The 19,375-nt window shown below is 38.1% G+C and overlaps 2 protein-coding genes across 6 annotated transcripts in view; one reads left to right on the forward strand and one right to left on the reverse strand.

The window, feature by feature from the left end:
- The window catches only part of GPATCH11 (G-patch domain containing 11), a 10,501-nt gene extending 4,049 nt beyond the window's left edge, over positions 1-6,452 (forward strand). For both annotated transcript variants that reach the window (XM_040496526.1, XM_040496525.1), the window contains exons 2-9: positions 456-527; positions 1,067-1,293; positions 2,097-2,138; positions 2,983-3,103; positions 3,232-3,322; positions 4,399-4,515; positions 5,427-5,508; positions 6,213-6,452. In XM_040496526.1, coding sequence (XP_040352460.1) covers positions 469-527; positions 1,067-1,293; positions 2,097-2,138; positions 2,983-3,103; positions 3,232-3,322; positions 4,399-4,515; positions 5,427-5,508; positions 6,213-6,268 — 795 coding nt within the window. In that variant the 5' untranslated portion in view covers positions 456-468 and the 3' untranslated portion in view covers positions 6,269-6,452. The remainder of the gene's footprint in view (positions 1-455; positions 528-1,066; positions 1,294-2,096; positions 2,139-2,982; positions 3,104-3,231; positions 3,323-4,398; positions 4,516-5,426; positions 5,509-6,212) is intronic.
- Positions 6,453-14,991: 8,539 nt separating this feature from the next.
- EIF2AK2 (eukaryotic translation initiation factor 2 alpha kinase 2) overlaps positions 14,992-19,375 on the reverse strand; it is a 34,044-nt gene continuing 29,660 nt past the window's right edge. For 3 of the 4 annotated variants that reach the window (XM_040496523.1, XM_040496521.1, XM_040496522.1), the window contains exons 14-16: positions 17,019-17,120; positions 15,963-16,016; positions 14,992-15,886 (exon numbers count right to left, since the gene is read on the reverse strand). In XM_040496523.1, coding sequence (XP_040352457.1) covers positions 15,764-15,886; positions 15,963-16,016; positions 17,019-17,120 — 279 coding nt within the window. In that variant the 3' untranslated portion in view covers positions 14,992-15,763. The remainder of the gene's footprint in view (positions 15,887-15,962; positions 16,017-17,018; positions 17,121-19,375) is intronic. The other variant, XM_040496524.1, reaches the window with a different exon arrangement.

Genomic DNA, 19,375 nt, shown 5'->3' on the forward strand with positions numbered 1-19,375 from the left:
AAAAAAAAAAAAAAAAAAAAAAAAAAAAAAGTTGTCTTTAAAAAAAAAAAACACTGCAGAGGGTGTAGGGGATGCACTGGAAGAGGAGAGGCCACACACAATGAAACTAATTAGGAAGTTGTTGTAATAGTTCGGGTGAGAAAGAAATGCCTGAACTGAACTGAAGCAATGGTCACGACTATAGGAAAAAAGCTTTTGAAGGATATTGTAGAGGAAGAATTGGCAGAGGGCTATACGAGGTCAGGAATGGGGAGATTGTAGCGACATTTATTTGAAAAAATTAGGGGATAACGGAGGTTTGGAATGGAAGAGAACGAGTCGTTGGAGAGCTTCCCACAGAAAGATGTCAGAAGGCACTTGAATGTGTGGTAGAGCTCCAGAGAAAGGTTTATTTCCATTGTTGACCAAACAACAACAAAAAAAGGTGCTGTTACTTTATCCTCTTTGATTTGTAGATACTTTTGCCATATGAAGTTGAACATGGCGGAAGAAGAGGACTATATGTCTGATTCCTTCATTAATGTCCAGTAAGTAAATTTGCACACCTCATGTAGTGATATATATAAGACATTAATGTAGACTCCTAAGTGATGACATTGATTTTAAATGTGAGTTGAAAAGTCAGTTTTGTTGCTTTGTGGAAACACCTCCTACATTTCTGTACAAAGATACCAGGAGCCTTTTCTTCCCTTTTAATGCTAAACATTTGACTTCTGCCCTTGATTCTTGTTATTTTCCTCTTCCAAGCAAGTTTACACTTTTGCTTTATTTCATCTTACTGTCTCTTCTAGCTCGTATTCAGCTTTGCTCTTTATTATTTCCAACCTCCTAGAAAAATTAGTCTAAAATTACTGTTTCTTCAACTCTCTATTTTCTTTAGCTTCCTACAATCTGGCACCAGCTTTCATTATTTTTACTAAAATAGCCATTCTCAGAGGTCACTGATTATGTTCTAAGATCAATGAAAACAAAGGTGGTCATCGTGGTGGTCCTGAAATATTAAGTAGCAAAGTTATGAGAAAACTGCATGTCCTCGTCTAAAATAACCTTCTCCATTATTCTTCAGACAAGACATCAGACCAGGATTGCCAATGCTGAGGCAAATCCGAGAAGCCCGTCGAAAAGAAGAAAAGCAACAGGAAGCTAATTTGAAAAACAGACAGAAGAGTTTAAAAGAAGAAGAACAAGAAAGACGTGACATTGGATTGAAGAATGCACTAGGCTGTGAAAACAAAGGGTTTGCTTTGCTCCAAAAGATGGGATATAAAAGTGGTCAGGCCCTTGGCAAAAGTGGTAAGTTCCATCTGGACATAAGCAGGGGTTCCTAACCACCAAATGGTGCTCTATTGATGAGTGCCAGAGAGGACTCCTTATCCATCTACACAGAAAGTAAAGCAACATAGCTACTAGGTGTAACAAGCATATAGAGAACGATGTCTTCCTACACCACTTTAAACAAGTGTGTGTCATCAAGAGCTACTTACCAGCCCCACTTCGCCTTCAGGGCACCAACAGTGGGGATGGACGAGGTTTACAACGGAGGCAGCAGCTAACAATGGTGATAAGAGAAGGGTTGAGAAGTACAACAGCCAAAGGACAGTGAAGCAACATTGAGGATGATGGCAGGACACCGCCCTGCTCGCTCTGTACCTGTGCCAGGTACCCCAGTGAGCGCGTGGTTGGAGAAGCTCCATTCTCGCCTCCCTATTTAGGAAGGTGTAGAGGCCATACATTCATAGTAGATTCTGTAAGCCATTTTTCTTTTCTTCCTTATTATAATTGCTTTGATCTTCACCGAGCAAGGCTTTGCTTTCTCTGGAAGCTGCCACTTTCTTGGACATATATCAGTGTTTTCCCTTCCTGAAACCCTAACTTCAGATGGCATAGGAGGCTGTGGGTCAGTCTTACTGAGGAGTAGATATTTGAAGGCAAGGGAGGTGGTTGATTATAGAGTATTCATGTTCAGATTTCAATTTCAAATGGCATCGAAACTGGAAGGGATATGTATAGAACATTGTAAAGCTGCATACTACGCTCACCTGTAGTTTGAGGAAGAAGTTCTAAAGTCATGTGTGTGTTTTGTTCTCTTTTCTTAGGAGGTGGTATTGTTGAACCAATTCCTCTCAACATCAAAACAGGTATATAATTATTTCCGAGCATATTTACCAGTAATAATAACTTATGCTTAGATCTAGCACATAAACTTGCATACTAAATGGGTTTTTTTTGTGGTAGCACTGTTACAGTTCTTATCCTAGGAAGCCCCCAGTAAAATATTTCTTAGTTAAACTTCTCAATATTTTAAACTAAAAATAACAGTTTGAGTATAAAATAAAATTTAAATCCTAAAAATATGGGGGGAAATCATAACCATTAAAAATGCAAAGCTATTTTTTGCCCATTGAAATGTGCTAAGGAGTGCCTTGGTGGCTCAGTCAGTTTAGCGTTTGAGTCCTGATTTCGACTCAGGTCATGATCTCACAGGTTGTGAGTTTGAGCCCCATGTCAGGCTTCCCATTAACAGTGCAGAGTCTGCTTAGGATTCTTTCTCTCTCCCTCTCTTCCCTGCTTGTGCTATGTCTCTAAATAAATAAATAAACATTAAAAAAAAAAAAGGAATGTACTGAAAGTATTCTGAGACAGACTTATCCATTCAATGTTTTTATTAAGACTTTGGATGAATTAAGGAGAAAAATACATATTTTATTTGGTTATTATATTTATATGGAAGTATGATAGTTGATACTGTTTTCCCAATTTAAGGAATTTTGTATTGTGTGACTATCTCATTAAGTCAGACTAATGATCTTTGTAAAACTCAAATTGTGTGTTTGGGTTTAGGAAAAAAAAATCTCCAGTGCTTTCATGTCAAATGATTTTGAGTGTACTCAAATCAGAATTGTGTGTAATTTGCACCTGGTTAGAGGTCGTGTTTTGAAGTGTGAAGTCATCAGGTTCTAAAGCAGTTTGCTCTTTGAACAGGGAAAAGTGGCATTGGTCATGAGGCATTACTGAAGCGGAAAGCAGAGGAAAAACTAGAAAACTATAGAAGAAAGATCCACGTGAAAACCCAAGCCGAAGAAAAAGCCGCAGAGCAGTTTCGGTAACACTTGGTATTTGAGCTATTTTGGGTTTTACCCCGTGTTTATTGTGATGTTTTCTGGTAGTTGGGCATTTAAATGGATAAAGGGAGGGCAGACTCTCGGTAGACTATTGTTTTCTTTCGATTAGACTGCGATTGAAACATAAGCAGGATGAAGTGAAGCTGGAAGGGGACCTTAGAAGAAGCCAGCGAGCCTGCCAGCAGTTGGATACTCAGAAGGCAAGCCTTTCACCTGTGTTCCGTTTGGAAAGGTTTTTCGGCGCCCAGTGTGATTTGCCACGTAATTAGGAAAAAGGAAAGAAAAGAAACTCCAGGCCTGTGGTATCTAGCCCACTACCTATTAAAGCTTTCATTTAACATGCAGGGCTGATCTTTGATGGTTGACACTCATGACGATGACCTGGTCGCTGCAGGAACCGGAGTAGTCTGAATCACCCAATAAGGCTCAAATAACATTTTTATATTTAATCGTTCTCTGCTTATTTGGATATTGGAGACTCAGAGCTAGTGTGTGTGGAAATTCTGTCCACCAGAATATTTGATGAATAGCCTATTTTTAGTCCATCTTCAGTACCTCTTGTGTCCGTAACTAGTAAAGTCATGGTAGATTACTATATATTTTGGCTGTTTTTAAAATTCTGTTTTTGGTTTTATTTGTATTTCATTTTGCAATTTTTTTATTTTGATCTTTCCATTAGAATAAAATGACTTCAATTAAAGTCTCTAAAACATTTCCCTTCTATGTAAATAGATCTCTGGAAGCAATCTCTCACTTTTCTGTATTCCCATAGCACTTTATTTTGCGTCATGACACTTTCCTAACTGATGTGCACTTTGTGTGTGTGTGTGCGTGCTGTACAAGTAAATCTCGCGAGTTCTCAAACCAAATCTTGTGAGATTTTTTTTTTTTTTAATTCAAGTTAATTAACATACAGTGTAGTCTTGGCTTCAGGAGTAGAACCCAATGACTCATCTCTTACATATGACACCCAGTGCTCATCCCAACAAGTGCCCTCCTTCATGCCCATCCCCTCACCTACATTCCTCTTATGTGTTATTTTATTCCCGTTAAGATATGTATACCCATGGCTTATTTCCCTAATAGACTGGCAGCCACTGGAGGACAATACTTGAACTGAGTCTTCATCCCTATGGTTCATACAGCCCAGGGCTTTACTTTTGAAGCAGCAATCAGTAAATATTTCATTGAAAGAAAGAATCCATGTCGATATGAACGTACTTGTGATAGTCTTCTGGTTAGCTGTGTTTAATTGGGAATAATTCTTTATTTTCAGAATATTCAGGTTCCTAGGGAAGCATGGTACTGGTTGGGGCTTGAAGAGGAAACCGAGGAAGAGGAAGAGGAAGAAAAAGAACACGATGAAGATGAATATAAGAGTGAAGACTTGAGTGTATGTTTTGGTACCAGTTCCTCGAGCAGGGTGTCTTAAGTGTATGCCTTGGTACCATTCACATTTTGAGCCGGGTAATTATTTGTTGGGGCACACTGTTCTAACAGCATCCCTGGCCTCCACCCACCAGGTGCCTGTTGCACTTCCCCCTTGTGACAATCAAAAATACCTCCAGACATTGCTAAATTTCCCTGAGGGGAAAAATCACCTCTAGTTGAGAACTACTATATTATAGGGTTATTTTATTGACCCCAAACCATTATATAATTTCTTCCTTTAGCTTCGATTTACACTCTCAGCTTCAGTTTGGATGACAGATGAGCCACAAATATAAATTATCTTAATTTCTACTTTGTAGCCCGTTAAACCTCAGGAAGTGATTCTAATGGATACCTCTCTCCTCCACCCATAAACAAAGCAAAAAGACACAGCTCAAAGGAAGTGGAAATTATTCAAGAAAGGAATCCCATTTCTGTGTTTTTTTGTGTATAAGAATTTTATAGGAAACATTTGCAATTTGAAAAACCAGTGTTCCACTTAACTGGGAGACCATTGATGAGAACTTTAATGACAAAGGGAGGCAGTGTTCACTCTCATTCCATATGAGAAGGTAGGTTCTTTGAAGTAGAGGGAGGTTTTTAAAGGATCCTGATTAAAATAAGAGCCAGCCCAAATGTATTTTCCAAATGTTAACAAGTGGTCTCTTTGTGTCTGTCAAACATGTGAAAATATCAGGGTGGCTGGTAAACTGGGACATGTTCTAATATATTCTTCCCTTGATACCTGTCCTACATGGTTAAGAGAGTAGCAGAAGATTTATGGCCTTGGGCTTATTTGGCAGGATCCAAGAGACCAGAATACCAAGATTATGTTCAATTTGAACTATTAATGTGCCTATGTCCTACATGTAGGTACTGGAAAAATTACAAATATTGACTGGTTATTTAAGAGAAGAACATCTGTATTGTATTTGGTGTGGAACAGCCTATGAAGGTAAGAGGATACTTTGCACTTTTTAAAAATATTGAACACAGATGCTCTTTGATTTTTTAACTTCGATTTTGTGTGTGTGTGTGCATGTGTGTGTAAGTCACATTTCCCATAGACAATGGAAATTTCTTATTTCATCCAAATGGCAGTGTGGGGTCAATGTCTTAAAGCAGTGGTGCATATAGAAATAATTGAGGCCTTTTCAGAAACTAAATGTGCAGAAGGGAATTTTTCAGTTCTCTATTTCAAAAGGAAGAATTTTTTAGTTACTTGAGGATGAATTTTTTTTCATGCTTTATTTTTAAAGATTCTTTCTTCAGCTGCATTACTTGCAAGATATTTCAGATTTTTAGAATTAGCTTTTATGTAGATAGAATACTACATATTGTTTCAGAATACTGAAATCCACTCCTTTTTTTTTTTTTTTTTATTATAAGGAAAGAAATGGGTTTAAAATTTGCCAGATACCTTATAGGGCCAAGCACTTTCCCTTCTAACACATTCTCCCCAAGTTGGCCCTGTTAACTTGAATTTAAGGACTTTACACTTGACAGTAAAGAATTGTTGGTTATGGTTGTATCTTTTCCCAGTTTAGCTCAGTAAGTAGCAAACACAGCTACATGTGTTTACATGTTATGTTGAACTAATTTTCTAGAGTAGTTTACTATACTAGTATTAATCTTTTATTTTCCTCACATACATTACAGATAAAGAAGACCTCTCTTCAAATTGCCCAGGACCAACTTCTGCAGATCATGACTAAGATTATTCTCAATAAAGTAGAAACTTGGAAAATGTTACTGTTTTCTAAAAATAAACAATTGAGCAGTTAGAATTCCCAAATTATGCCAGTTAAAGAAAGAGGGCCTTTTTATATGTTTTGTTCTTTTTGTGATTTTAGAAGCACTTTGTACTGTATAGTTGTTCATTGATTTCAAAAAAAAAAATAACAATGCTGTTTCAGAACGCAAGTGTTATAGACATGGGCAAACACAATTTGTGACTCTGTTGTGATGCTATGGGGCTCAAGGACACCAACAGGTAACTCCCTCATTCCTCTCTTCACTTTGGAACAAAGTGAGAAGTAAGACATGGGAGTCAGAGAGAGATCAACATGTCAGCTTTATTATCAGTGACGTTGGGATAGAGAGCAAGGTTGACTTGTTCTCCTATTAGGCTCCCTAAAATATCTCCCTGACTGGACACAACTGCAGACCTCTGCCTTGCCGGGGATGGAGCCTACCTTTGCCTTCTGAGAGCATTTAGCTTCCAAGGAGAGAGGACCCACTAGGGGCGGGGCCACACGTGCTAAGTTCCTTCTCCCAAAATCACATCTCAGATAAGACACTTCTCTGTTGAGAGGGAATGAATGACGGTTCACAGAGCTTGCTCCCATACTTCTCTCTCCCAAGGAGCAAGAAAAAGTCCCTTCCCTCCATGCAGATAGGAGGAAGGAAAAGCATCCCCCTCAATAAGACTGATGTCAGGCCATGTTCCATTAACACTACTTCATTCTAGCCAATTTCAGAAACAAAATAATTATGATACTTGTGGGTAAATCATGAGTTTTCATGACAGTGTGTATATCCACTATAAGTGAAGATTGCAAGTTTTAGCTAAAGAAACTTTAGAATTGGAAGTAATCTTAACTATCAGGTTATCCAAGTACTTCCTAAATTTGGGAGCCCTTGGACAACATTCCCAGCAGTTTGCAATCTAACCTCTGCCTTTATTTCTCCAGCCACAGAGAGCTCACTGCCTTAAAATGGATTGTTCCATTGCTGGGTAGCTATAAGTGATTTTTAAAGTTATTTTTCTAAAATCTGCTTCTCTACAATGTCACCACATATAGCTAAGGACATACTATGTAGCACACCTCTAGATATCTTCAGACAAAATTGGGCATCAAAAATCATGAACTTTTTTTAAAGTTCACAAGCTCAGGTACCACCCCTAGTGATTTTGATTCGGCTAGTCTAGGGTAGTTTCTAGATATCTGTATTTGTATAAAGTGCTAAGAATACATCTGATAAGCACCTGTGCATTAGGACTAATGCTACAGGTTAAATACAGAGCACTGTTACATTCTTGGGGATCCAGTTTTATAGCTAACCTCTCTTTCAGTACCACTGAGCAAGAGATCAGCCTCTTCTTTTAGAAACAGTATACACAAGAACAGAGCAAAAGCATAACCTGTATTTGCATAAGTTAAGATAATCAATAGCACAACTTGTATCAGCCTTTGCCCTAATATAACCTAATTCATTTGTTCTCAAGTTTAGCTTGGGGAGCTTTAAAAATGATAATACAAGGGGTGCCTGGGTGGCTCAGTCGGTTAAGTGTTTGACTCTTCATCATCACAATTTCGTGAGTTGAAGCCCCACATCAGGCTCTGCGCTGACAGTTTCCCATCGGCAGAGGTTCTGATGTAATTGGTCACTGTGGCCTGAGCGTGACCACCTTTGACTCTGAGATGCAGCAAAACTTGAGAATCACTACACTAGTTAACTTCTGGGCCTCCAGAAAAGGAAGCATTATTTTTATGAATATAAACACACATATAAAATACTAGAGCTTATACTATTGTATAATAGTATTAAATATTTACTTTTTCACTTAACAATAAAATTGTATTAATAGCTGAAACAAAGGAGTTCATCTTTCCTGGGAATTACAGTCAGATACTCTCCCGTCATTTCAGCCAGTATACTGACATCCATGCAGTCATTCCCAAAGCCATGTGGGTTGTTTCAGATGGAATGGAGTTAGTCACCAGCTTCCTTTTCTACTACTGACTGTGGGGACAACCATCCACCTGCCTAATGGCCAAGAATATTTTTAATACGTTCATGCTCAGAATATGGGAATAACTTTGATAGAATCCATGACTCCACCAGATTTATGGTTCGCATTTCCAGGTCAAGGCTTAAAACTAGGCTTACCTTGGAGAATGGGAAACATTCCTTATTCTTATCCATTGACAATTAAAAATACAGGCTTCCAGGGCACCTGTGTGGCTCAGTCAGTTAAGCGTCCAACTATTGATTTTGGCTCAGGTCATCATGAAATGGAGCCCTGCATCTGGCTCTGCACTGACATCACGGAGCCTGCTTGGGATTCTCTCTCCCTCTCTCTCTGTTCTTCCCCTGCTTGTACTTTCTTTTCCTCTCAAAAATACATAATAAACTTAAAAAAAAAATACAGGCTTCCAATATGAGTAAAAATTTATTTTTATTAACATAAGCCTTTACTGATTTCAAAACTAGACAATAATGAAAACCAAGATAAGCAAAACATTAGAATTTTTAAATTTGCTTTAGGGAATTTGAATTTGCTTCAGTGAAATTTATGTAAAGTTTGAAACATAATATGTCGTGTTGTCATTTACTTTTATTTATATTGTGCTTTGTTTCCTTTTTTTTTTTTTTTGAGTGCTTTGTTTATTTTCAAAGTCCAATCTATAATTTCTAAAGTCTTTCATTTTCCTAAAATATAAATACAAAATACCGGAGCTTCTACAATTCAAAATGAATAGACTTTAATATACAAAATTTGTTTCCCTTAAATACCCTTTTTTTTTAGTGTTATTTGCCATTTAACTGTTGAAATTTGAAAGTGAACATTATTATTTAGTATTAGACACATTTTGTAGGATCAAGCATATGAAATCCTTAATACTTTTATTTCCCACCGATTCAAAAGCACTTACAGAGTTCCTGCTTTATGCAGATCAGCAGGCTCACTGCCTTGGGGTAGACAAAAATGAGAGAGCCTGTCCCTGCTTTCCAGAAATTCATCCAAAGAGCCACACAGGGAAAACTGAGCTCCCAAGGCAAATTGGTAAGCATAATACTGAGGCACTGGACAAGAGCAGAACAAGGAAACCGTTCCATTCTGGGTGGGGGACAGTGGAACGTGATGAAGTCACACTGAATTTGATTCTGAATGTCATTTCAATACGCGAAGTTATGAGGAAAGGGTTACAATATAACCCAGCACTTTCACTCCCAGTATTTACCCAAGAGAAATGAAAACATACATCCACATAAAACTTGCACATGAATATTCATAGTAGCATTGTTCATAATAGCAGGAAAGTGGAAACAACCCAAATGTCCATCAACTGATGAATGGATAAATTGTGATAGAGCCATAGAATTGATTATTAGTTGGCCATAAAAAGGAAGGAGGTCCTGGTCCATGCCACAACATGGATGAACCTCAAAAACATTATGCTAAATGGAAAAGACCACATACTGTATGATTCCATTTAAATGAAAGTCCAGATTGGGCAAAAAAATCTCTTTGGGATTCTCTCTGTCTCTCTGTCTCTGTCTCTGCCCTCCTCTGTGCACTCTCTCTCTTAAAAAAAAAAAAATTTAAAGATTAAAAAGATAACATCGTGGTGATGGTTGCACTCTCAACATACATGACGTCACTGAAATGTATAGTTTAAATGGGTGAAATGTATGGTATGTATTCTATCTCAGTAAAATTGTTATTAAAAAAAGAAGGAGATTTTAGGTAGAAACCATAGTTGAGAGCCATTGAGTGCAAAACCTTATTCAGGTAACACAGCTGACCTGTGTGGCAGGAGCTTAGTCAAGTAAGTCAGTGAACATGGGTTATGGAGTGGGAACCTCCAGAGGAACGTGGCCCTGCCAACACCTCGACTTTAGCCCAGTGAAACTCACTTCAGGCTTCTGGCCTCCAGAGGTGTAAGAGAATAAATGAGTGTTGTTTTAAGCCCCCAAGTGTGGTAGTTTTTCAAAGCAGCCATAGAAAACTAATACAGGTCTCAACCCCTGAAGAGTCACACATATTTGAGAGGTATTTGCCTCACAGTTTTATCTCTTCTACTGTTTTCAGTCAGAGTTTAAACCAATAGTGAGAACACTGTACATCTATCAACTGTAGTCCCTTCATCTGAGACTGTTCTGAGGACATGCAGGATTGGGATAGGCCATAGTTACAGATAGAGAATCACACAGACGTCAAGGACAGGGTTGACATTTAGATATAAAGAGTAAATACCTAAATGGAGTGTTTGCCATACTTTGTTCCTTAGTCTGCCTTCCTCTGCATAATCTCCCCTGGATTCAAAGTTGAGCCTCAGGGGTTACTTCCAGATAATATACACATCACTCTGTGTATGAATCCATCATCTCTCTCATGTGTTTTCCACGGTCTGCTCGACCTCTTCACCTCAATATTCTGGCAGCAACACAAACAGCATCTCCAAATGAGAGCTAACATTTTACACCCCATACATGCTCCCCTCATCACGTGGACAGATGTGCGGTGGCCTTCCTATTGGCTTAAATCCTAATGAAAAATTGTATAATAGATAAAAGTGTGACACAAAATATCTCTCAAATATGTGTGGCTCTTTGGGGGTTAATCCTATTGAAGCCTACATCCTAATCTGGCTACTCACCTTCAAACAAACCTGGAGGTAATCTCTGGCGGTACTTTCTCCTTAGTCCTCACAACTAGTCACCGACTCCTCTTGGTTCTGTCCCCAGTATCTTTCAGGCCGTCTTAGCCTCTCAGCCTTCTGGTCTTTCAAATATAGTCTCCTCCTGCTCCAACCCATTCTAAACACAACTGTTTCAAAGAGCTGGCTGGGTCATACCGCTGCTCAAAAAACGAAAGCCTTATTTGTTGCCTTTGGGGGTTACCAGGGCACCAACTCATTCTAAAATACTTATTCCATCTATTCCATTCTGCTTTAAAGAAAGTTCTTTATAGAATAACCACAGATGATAAAGATTACAGAATCCAAAAATCTCTATTTTGCAACCCCTAATGAAATAATGGATCCAAACAACAATCTCCAACCATTAGGTGGAAGATTGGAAAGAAACTTTATAGTAGATTACACCACCAGAACCCACGGATCAATCTTAAGATCACTGAAAATGAAACAACCAAACATTATGTTACTCCTGAAGAGATGTCAAGGAAAGTATACACCATCATCTATGCAGTATTCTTGGGGAAAAAACTTGAACTAGAATCAAATCAAGCTTCCAGTCCTAACTAGACACCATGGGGATACCATCAGTCAAGTCCTGAATGAAGGAAATTCCACAGGATATATGATCTAGTTCCTTCCTCAAATAAATGGCAAGAGGAAAGAAATTTAAAACAGGGGTAAATGTTACAAAGCAAAAGAGACATCAGCTAAATGCAATGCTGGATCCTGATTTAAACAACTGGCCAAAATATATTTTTGTGAAGAAAACTGAATACAGACTGGTTACTATACAACCATCAAGGAAATATTAATTTTGTTGAATGACAATGTATCATGGCTTTGTTAAAATTCAAAAGATCTTATGTCAGAAATACATTTTTAAGTATTTACAAGTGAAATGATACAAGGACTGAGATTTGCTTTAAAATACTCCAGTAGAAGAAAATTTAAAAAAGGAAGGGGGGTTGGGACACCTGTGTGGCTCAGTCGGTTAAGCATCTGACTCTTGATTTTGGTTCAGGTCACCTCACAGTTCATGAGATCGAGCCCCATGTCTGGCTCTGCACTGACAGTGCACAGCTGCTTGGGAGTCTCTCGCTACCTTTCTCTTTGCCCCTGCCCTGCTTGTACAAGCTAGCTCATTCTCTTTCTTTTTTTTTTTTTAATTTTTTTTTTTTCAACGTTTATTTTTTTTTGGGACAGAGAGAGACAGAGCATGAACGGGGGAGGGGCAGAGACAGAGGGAGACACAGAATCGGAAACAGGCTCCAGGCTCTGAGCCATCATAGCTCATTCTCTTTCAAAATAAATGATTAAACATTAAAAAAAAAAAAAAGGAAGGAGGTATATATAACAAAGAAGGCATAATATTGATATTTGAATAATGAATGAGGGGCGCCTGGGTGGCGCAGTCGGTTAAGCGTCCGACTTCAGCCAGGTCACGATCTCGCGGTCCGTGAGTTCGAGCCCCGCGTCAGGCTCTGGGCTGATGGCTCAGAGCCTGGAGCCTGTTTCCGATTCTGTGTCTCCCTCTCTCTCTGCCCCTCCCCCGTTCATGCTCTGTCTCTCTCTGTCCCAAAAATAAATAAACGTTGAAAAAAAAAATTTTTTTTTTAAATTAAAAAAAAAAAGAATAATGAATGAAACATAGAGTTTCATTATTCTGTTTTTGTGTATGCTTAACATAAAATTTATTAAATTAAATATGAATAATATTAGAATCATTCAATATTCCATAATATCCCATAATGAAATATTCCACAATGAATTCCAATATTCCATAATGAAAAGTTAACATGCCAGGAACCTCAAGTTATGGTGGACACTCCAGTAGGGAATGGATGTTATGAGTTTGTTTCTAGTTAGGGTCCTGGATAATTTGAGTCTTGGAGAAGCTGGTATTTAGACTTCTAAACATTTCATCTCAGATACATATGCATGGGCATGTATATATGTGTGTATACATATATATCTTCACACATGTCTGGCTTTACGGCTGTGGAACCTGTGCAGCTGTACAAAGCTCCATATTCAAGAAGTGACCCATGCTTAATTACTGAACAAAGTCCCCATGTGTTCATTTCACTGGGTCCCAAATTATGTAGCTGCCCACACACACACACACACTTATCTATGTATATGTGTATATATAAAAGCTAAATCACATATGTGCATAAATAACTTTATCCTCCTCCTGGATTTATCAGTCATTCAGTTGTTAACATTTTGCCCCATTTGCTTTTTCTCTCTTCACATACATAGTGATTTTCACTAAACATTTGAAAGTTGTCCCTATCATGCCGCTTCACCCCTAAACATTTCCTCATGCACTGCCTAAGAATAAGACCTCTTCCTGCATAACTGCAATATCATTATCACACCTAAGAAAGTTAAAAATTATTCTATAATGCCATCTAATATGCAGTCCATACCCAAATGTTAACTGTCCCCAAAACGTCTTTTATAATTTGATGGTTTTTTTTTTAATGTTTATTTATTTTTGAGAGACAGAGAGGGAGTGTGAGTGGGGGAGGGGCAGAGAGAGAGGGAGACACAGAATCTGAAGCAGGGTCCAGGCTCTGAGCTGTCAGCACAGAGCCCGATGCAGGGCTTGAACTCATGGACCATGAGATCATGACCTGAGCCAAAGTCAGACGCTTAACCCACTGAGCCACCCAGGCGCTCCAGGTTTGTTTGGTTTTTTTTTATCTCTTTTCTTTTTAACATCCAAGATACAATCAAGGTTCAAGTATCACATTTGGTCATTATATCTCTCAAGTCTCTATTTAGAATACTTCCTCTACTTTTTTGTGTGTGATATTGACTTTCTGAGAAGCCCAAGGTAATTATCTTATAGAATGACTTAATTCAGGATTTGTCTAATAATTTCATGATTGAGTTCCAGTTAAATGCTTTGGCAAGAAAACGAAATAGGTGATAGTACATAACTCTAACATCAGGAGAGGCATAATATTAGTCAGTCCCACTTTCAGTGATGTTGATTTAATCACATGGTTATTAAGGAGACCAGGAGGTCTTTCCATTGTAAAGGTACATTTCCCTTTCCCCCTTGTAACTGATATATCATCTGTGGGATTATATTTAAATCCTTTGAAGACCTTGTTCCCCAACACCTTTTCAACCAATGGTTTTACCCTCCATTGATAAACCTTGCCTTGATCAAATACTGCATTGAGAGTTGAAAACCATATTAACTGCTTTCAATAACTTTTTAGAAATAGCTATAGCCTTCATAATAGCCTTTCTCTGTGACTTTTCTGCCTAGCCTAAACTTGGCTCACTTTAAAAACTGTAAAATTATATGACAGGTTTTTTCCCTCAGGTTTTTTTCCAAGATGTCACCCAAACTATCTTCTGGTATTCTCTCCAGCAATTCAGGGAAACAAAGTGTACCCAACATTCTTAGGTATATCTTTTCCAGAACTCAAGCCATGGCTCTTGTCCAGACTCCTGCCCATATTTGCTCCTCACTACTTGTCTAAATCCCTAGCCTACTTAGAAGTCTCACTGGAATGCCACTTCTAAGCTGTATGCCATGATACCTCAGTAGAAAGTGATCTCCTGGAAACTTCTCCAGACTGATTCTTCTCTGTGCTTACCTACTGCCTTCTAGCACAGTTATCTCTTTAAAGTGTTTGTTCTAATAGATACAAAATGTATTTAAGATAAAAAAGAGTACACAGTAAACAGTAGTGAATGCAACATCTGGTTTAAGACGAAAAAAGTGAGGAGTGCCTGGGTGACTCAGTCATGATGCTTAAGCATCCAACTCTTGACTTCGGCTCAGGTCATGATCTCGTGTCTCAGGAGTTCGAGCCCCACATCTGGCTCCATGCTGTAAGTGTAGAGCCTGCTTGGAATTCTCTCTCCTCTCTCTCTCTCCAAAGTAAATAAATAAACTTAAAACAAAGTGAACTGTTATCTTTGAAGTTTACTTCCCCTATCACACCACTTCCATCCCTCCTCAGAAAACCACCATCAAAATGTAGAATTTCTTATTCCTTTCTTTCCCTTTATTGTTTTACCACATTTGTTTGGATTTCTAAACAAAGTATTTCATTTAGCGTGGTCTGCAACTTTATGTAAATAGAATCATTCTGTATATGTTTTCTGTAACTGGCTTTGTTGGCTTAACATTATGTTCCTCAGAGATGTATCATGTTATTGCACCTAGCTATATAATTCGTTCATTTTCACTGCTATATAGTATTACAATGTATGAAAAAATACAGTTTATCCATTCTTCTTGTGATGTACGTTGTTTTTTGTTCTTTTGGCTGTTATGAACAAGGTTTCTATGAACATTCTGGTAGGCAAGCATGTAGGAACCAAATTGATGGCTTTGAGGGTATATACACCTTCAACTTTACCAGATCATACCAAATTGTTTTCCAAAGTGATTGTATATTACTTATCTTCTTATGAGTACCATATTTCTCTAAATTAGCTATTTCAAACAGTGAGAGATCTCATATATTTTTGGCCTAGAAACAGTGGACATTTAATGAATATTAATTGATTTGCTAATATTTTAAAAATTTGAGAGATATTCTCCCCTATGTTTATAATAAGAAGATAAGCTCAGGAAAAGAAAAGTGTCTGAATGTTTTTTGAATTAAAAAAAAAAAAAAAAAGATTCAAACCTTCTTAAAATTTAGTGAAAAATTAAGAGGAAAATAAAAATAGAAGGTAAATACCCAATAGGTGTCCCTAGAAGAATTTAGACAGTTATAGAAAAATTGAATATCTAAGGCAGCTCTAACATGTGCTTCGTTTCATATTCTCTTTTACATTCCTCCACTCCTTCAAAGTCTCCAGTATTTCAGATGCATGAGGCCGTTTCGTGGGTTCGGGTGACAGTAATTTTTGCAGAAGAATTTTCTGTAATGATAGTGAGTCAATACTAATAAATAGAACACTGAAATGAATAAAAGTCTGATTATTTTCAAGTACTTACTTCTCTGCCATCAAATACATCTGAGAACTTGCCGTCCCTTAGCTCTTTAAAAATCTGAAAATAAAACACACACACACACACACATACACATATATATATTCATGAGGAAGTTATTCACTCAGGAGGAAAACCAAACTTGCTTCTTGGCCCAGAGGCAAGCAGGACTCTCCTCTCCCACCTTTCCCCATCCTTAACATCAACATGTTGAGTGTTAAGAGCGTCATCTGCATTACTTCCCTTCATCCTTTTTTGGCATCCTACGTGCTAGGTATTTTCATTATCCCTGCTGTCCAGGGAAGGCTGTTGGCTCCAGCAAGTCCGTTTACTGAGCTTCAGACCAAGATATCCCTCCGGTTGCCTAATACGTTTAGCAGCTCCCCACTGCCCCCATAAGAAAGTCCATAATCTTGCCTTAATTTAGTCCCAACACGTCTCTCCAGTGTGCCAACCATCCCTTCCTTGTCACTTACTACTCCAAGAAAAATGATTCTGTCTGCTAGTCCCACCCTCTGCACAAGGAAGGCTGGAATGATCTTTCTTCCTATTTTGGCCTATTAGAAGCCAACCAATCCTTCAAAGCCCAACTTAAATACCCCATGAAACCTAAATCGCTACAGCTGGAAAGATCTCTGTCCTGTTTCCCCAAGACTTCATGTCTTTTCCCAAAAACATGTAGAGCATTCTCTTATAGTATCTTCCCTTCTAAAATAAAAGCTCCATGAGAACGAGGCTTATTCACATTTAAAACCCTGTAGCACTTAGCACAGTGTCTTAGGTAAAGCAGGCAATCAATAAAATTTTACTGACTGACTCAAATAAGAAGAAACAGCTTTAGTTTTGTGAGATGTACACACCTTAAAAGAAGACCAAAGTTTCTGGTCTGAAGCAAAAAGTTTTGGTTGCCCAACTGTGTGAAAGATTAAATCCGTATTTCCTTCTCAGTCAATACTAATATATTCAAGTCTATCCTCACATAAGGGCAGTTACTGTAGCAGCACTTTGGAGATGACTGCTAATAATTTTTGTTGCTTAATTCTTTTTTGTGATATTATTTACCTGTAATGTTTCTGAAACAGTGGGACATATGTAAAGGAGTTCCGCGAGAATTAGCCCCAAAGCAAAGATGTCCACTTCGTTTCCATATTCTTGTAAAGAAATCTAAAGAGACCAAAATATGTTTATATTTGTTACTGATAGATACCTGATATAAACATCCATGGCTTCTGAAACCAAAACAGCTATTTGACCAAACTATCTTATATCATGTAACAATGCGTGTTTATTAGCAAGATCTAAGGAGTCTCACTGCCCTGGTTCAAATGTGTCACTAACTGGCTGCATCACTCATGTAAATTAACCATCAATGGTGGAATAATCTCAGCCATAAAATGGGGATAACAAAAATTTCAGCCTCAGAGCTTGACAGTAGTGTTAAATAAGATGCAGGAGGCGAGGGGCGCCTGGGTGGCGCAGTCGGTTGAGCGTCCGACTTCAGCCAGGTCACGATCTCGCGGTCCGTGAGTTCGAGCCCCGCGTCGGGCTCTGGGCTGATGGCTCAGAGCCTGGAGCCTGTTTCCGATTCTGTGTCTCCCTCTCTCTCTGCCCCTCCCCCGTTCATGCTCTGTCTCTCTCTGTCCCAAAAAATAAAAAATAAAACGTTGAAAAAAAAAAAAGATGCAGGAGGCGAAATAGTTAAGAGTTCCCAGTAAGTGGCTTTCATGCAAATGTTCATATGTATTCATAATGTTCTATAACTGGAAGCAATCCAAATGACCATCAGAAGAATAGGGAAGCACACTGTGGTATATTCAGGCAACGGAATAGTACTCAGTAATCAAAAGGAATAATCTGCTGGTATAAACAACCACTAGAGGTTCTCCAGCAGACATTAGTTTGACTGAAGTAATCAAATACAATAAAAAAAAATCATACATAAAATATGATTCCACTCATATGAAGCTCAAGACAGGGAAAAGTAATCTGTGGTGACAGAAATCAGAGCACCAGCTGCCTCTGGGAAGGAGGGAGGGACTGGCAAGGGCCTGAGGGAATTTTCACAGGCCAGGGAGATGTCCTACATTTTCACAAGTGTATGGGTTTCCCAGGTATATATGCCTTTGTCAAATGACAAATGTACCTTTAAAATACATACACTTCATGATGTATAAATTATTTCTCAATAAAATGTTTTTCAGTTTAAAAACCACTAAGGAAATGAAAAGCACAATGAGGAATGATTTTTTCAAAAATATTTTAGGGTGACAATACAGGGTGCAGGAGTTAAAGTTTCTCTTCCAGTTTCCTATTCCACAAAAAAAATTAAATTATGTTTTTATGCCACATGGTCCCCAAGGGAAGAAGGTGGATTTCCTCTCTACCCTAGGCTCTCAAACATCAAAAAGATGAAAACAGACAATAAGCTATCAACCAAAAATGGAGACTATTAGAGTAATGAAACTACACATAAGACAAACATTCAAATGTTCTCCTTGATGATGGTTTCTTGTTATTTCTTTGTTTAAAATGTAGCATAGACGATTTTAAGTTGTCACACAAGAACATTTCTGTAATATGGTTAACAGATACAGAATCAATATCCAAAATATATAAATATTCCTTACAAAGAAATAAGGAACAGAGAACCTAATTAAGAAAAATGAGGAGAGCACATGAATAGAAAATCTGCAGAAAAGCTGTAAGTACATACATATATAGATGGCCTACCTTACTAAAAATCTGAAAAATGCAAACTAAAACATCAGGATACTCATTCATCACCGAGGCCAAAATGCAGTCTGCTAGCACCCTAGTCTGGTTGGGAGTGTGAAGGAGAAAGCAGCATTGGCCTACACTTTGGGAAGAGGGCATAATAGAATCACTTTTTTCCGAATGACAATTTCACAGTATTTACCAAATTTGAAATGCACCTGTCAGCCTACTCAGTAATTTCACTTAAAGGAATCTATTACAGATTATCATGGAAATACTCATTTTTAGGGGCACCTGGGTGACTCAGTTGGTTAAGTGGTGGACTCTTGATTTTGCCTCAGGTCATGATCTCATGATTGTGGGATCGAGCCCCGTGTCAGGCTCCACACTGAGCACAGAGCCTGCTTGGGATGCTCTTACTCTCTCTCTCTCTCTCTCTCTCTCTCTCTCTCTCTCTGCCCCTCTTCCTGCTCACTAGCACACTCTCTCTCAAAATAAATAAATAAACTTAAAAAAAAAAGAAATATGTGTTTTTAGAGTCAAAGATAAGGAGGAAAACACATAAAAAGTTGGTAACAGCCTAAATAAACACTCATCAATAAGGGAACAGTTAAATAAATGATGGTAGAGCTATACTTCAGTATACAATACAGTCGCTAAAATGGATGTCAGATCCGTCTGTGCTGGTACGGAAAGATTATGAT

Source organism: Herpailurus yagouaroundi, unplaced genomic scaffold (genome assembly GCF_014898765.1).
Source record: "Herpailurus yagouaroundi ecotype Mexico unplaced genomic scaffold, PumYag 188, whole genome shotgun sequence".
In the NCBI taxonomy this organism is placed as follows: domain Eukaryota; kingdom Metazoa; phylum Chordata; class Mammalia; order Carnivora; family Felidae; genus Herpailurus; species Herpailurus yagouaroundi.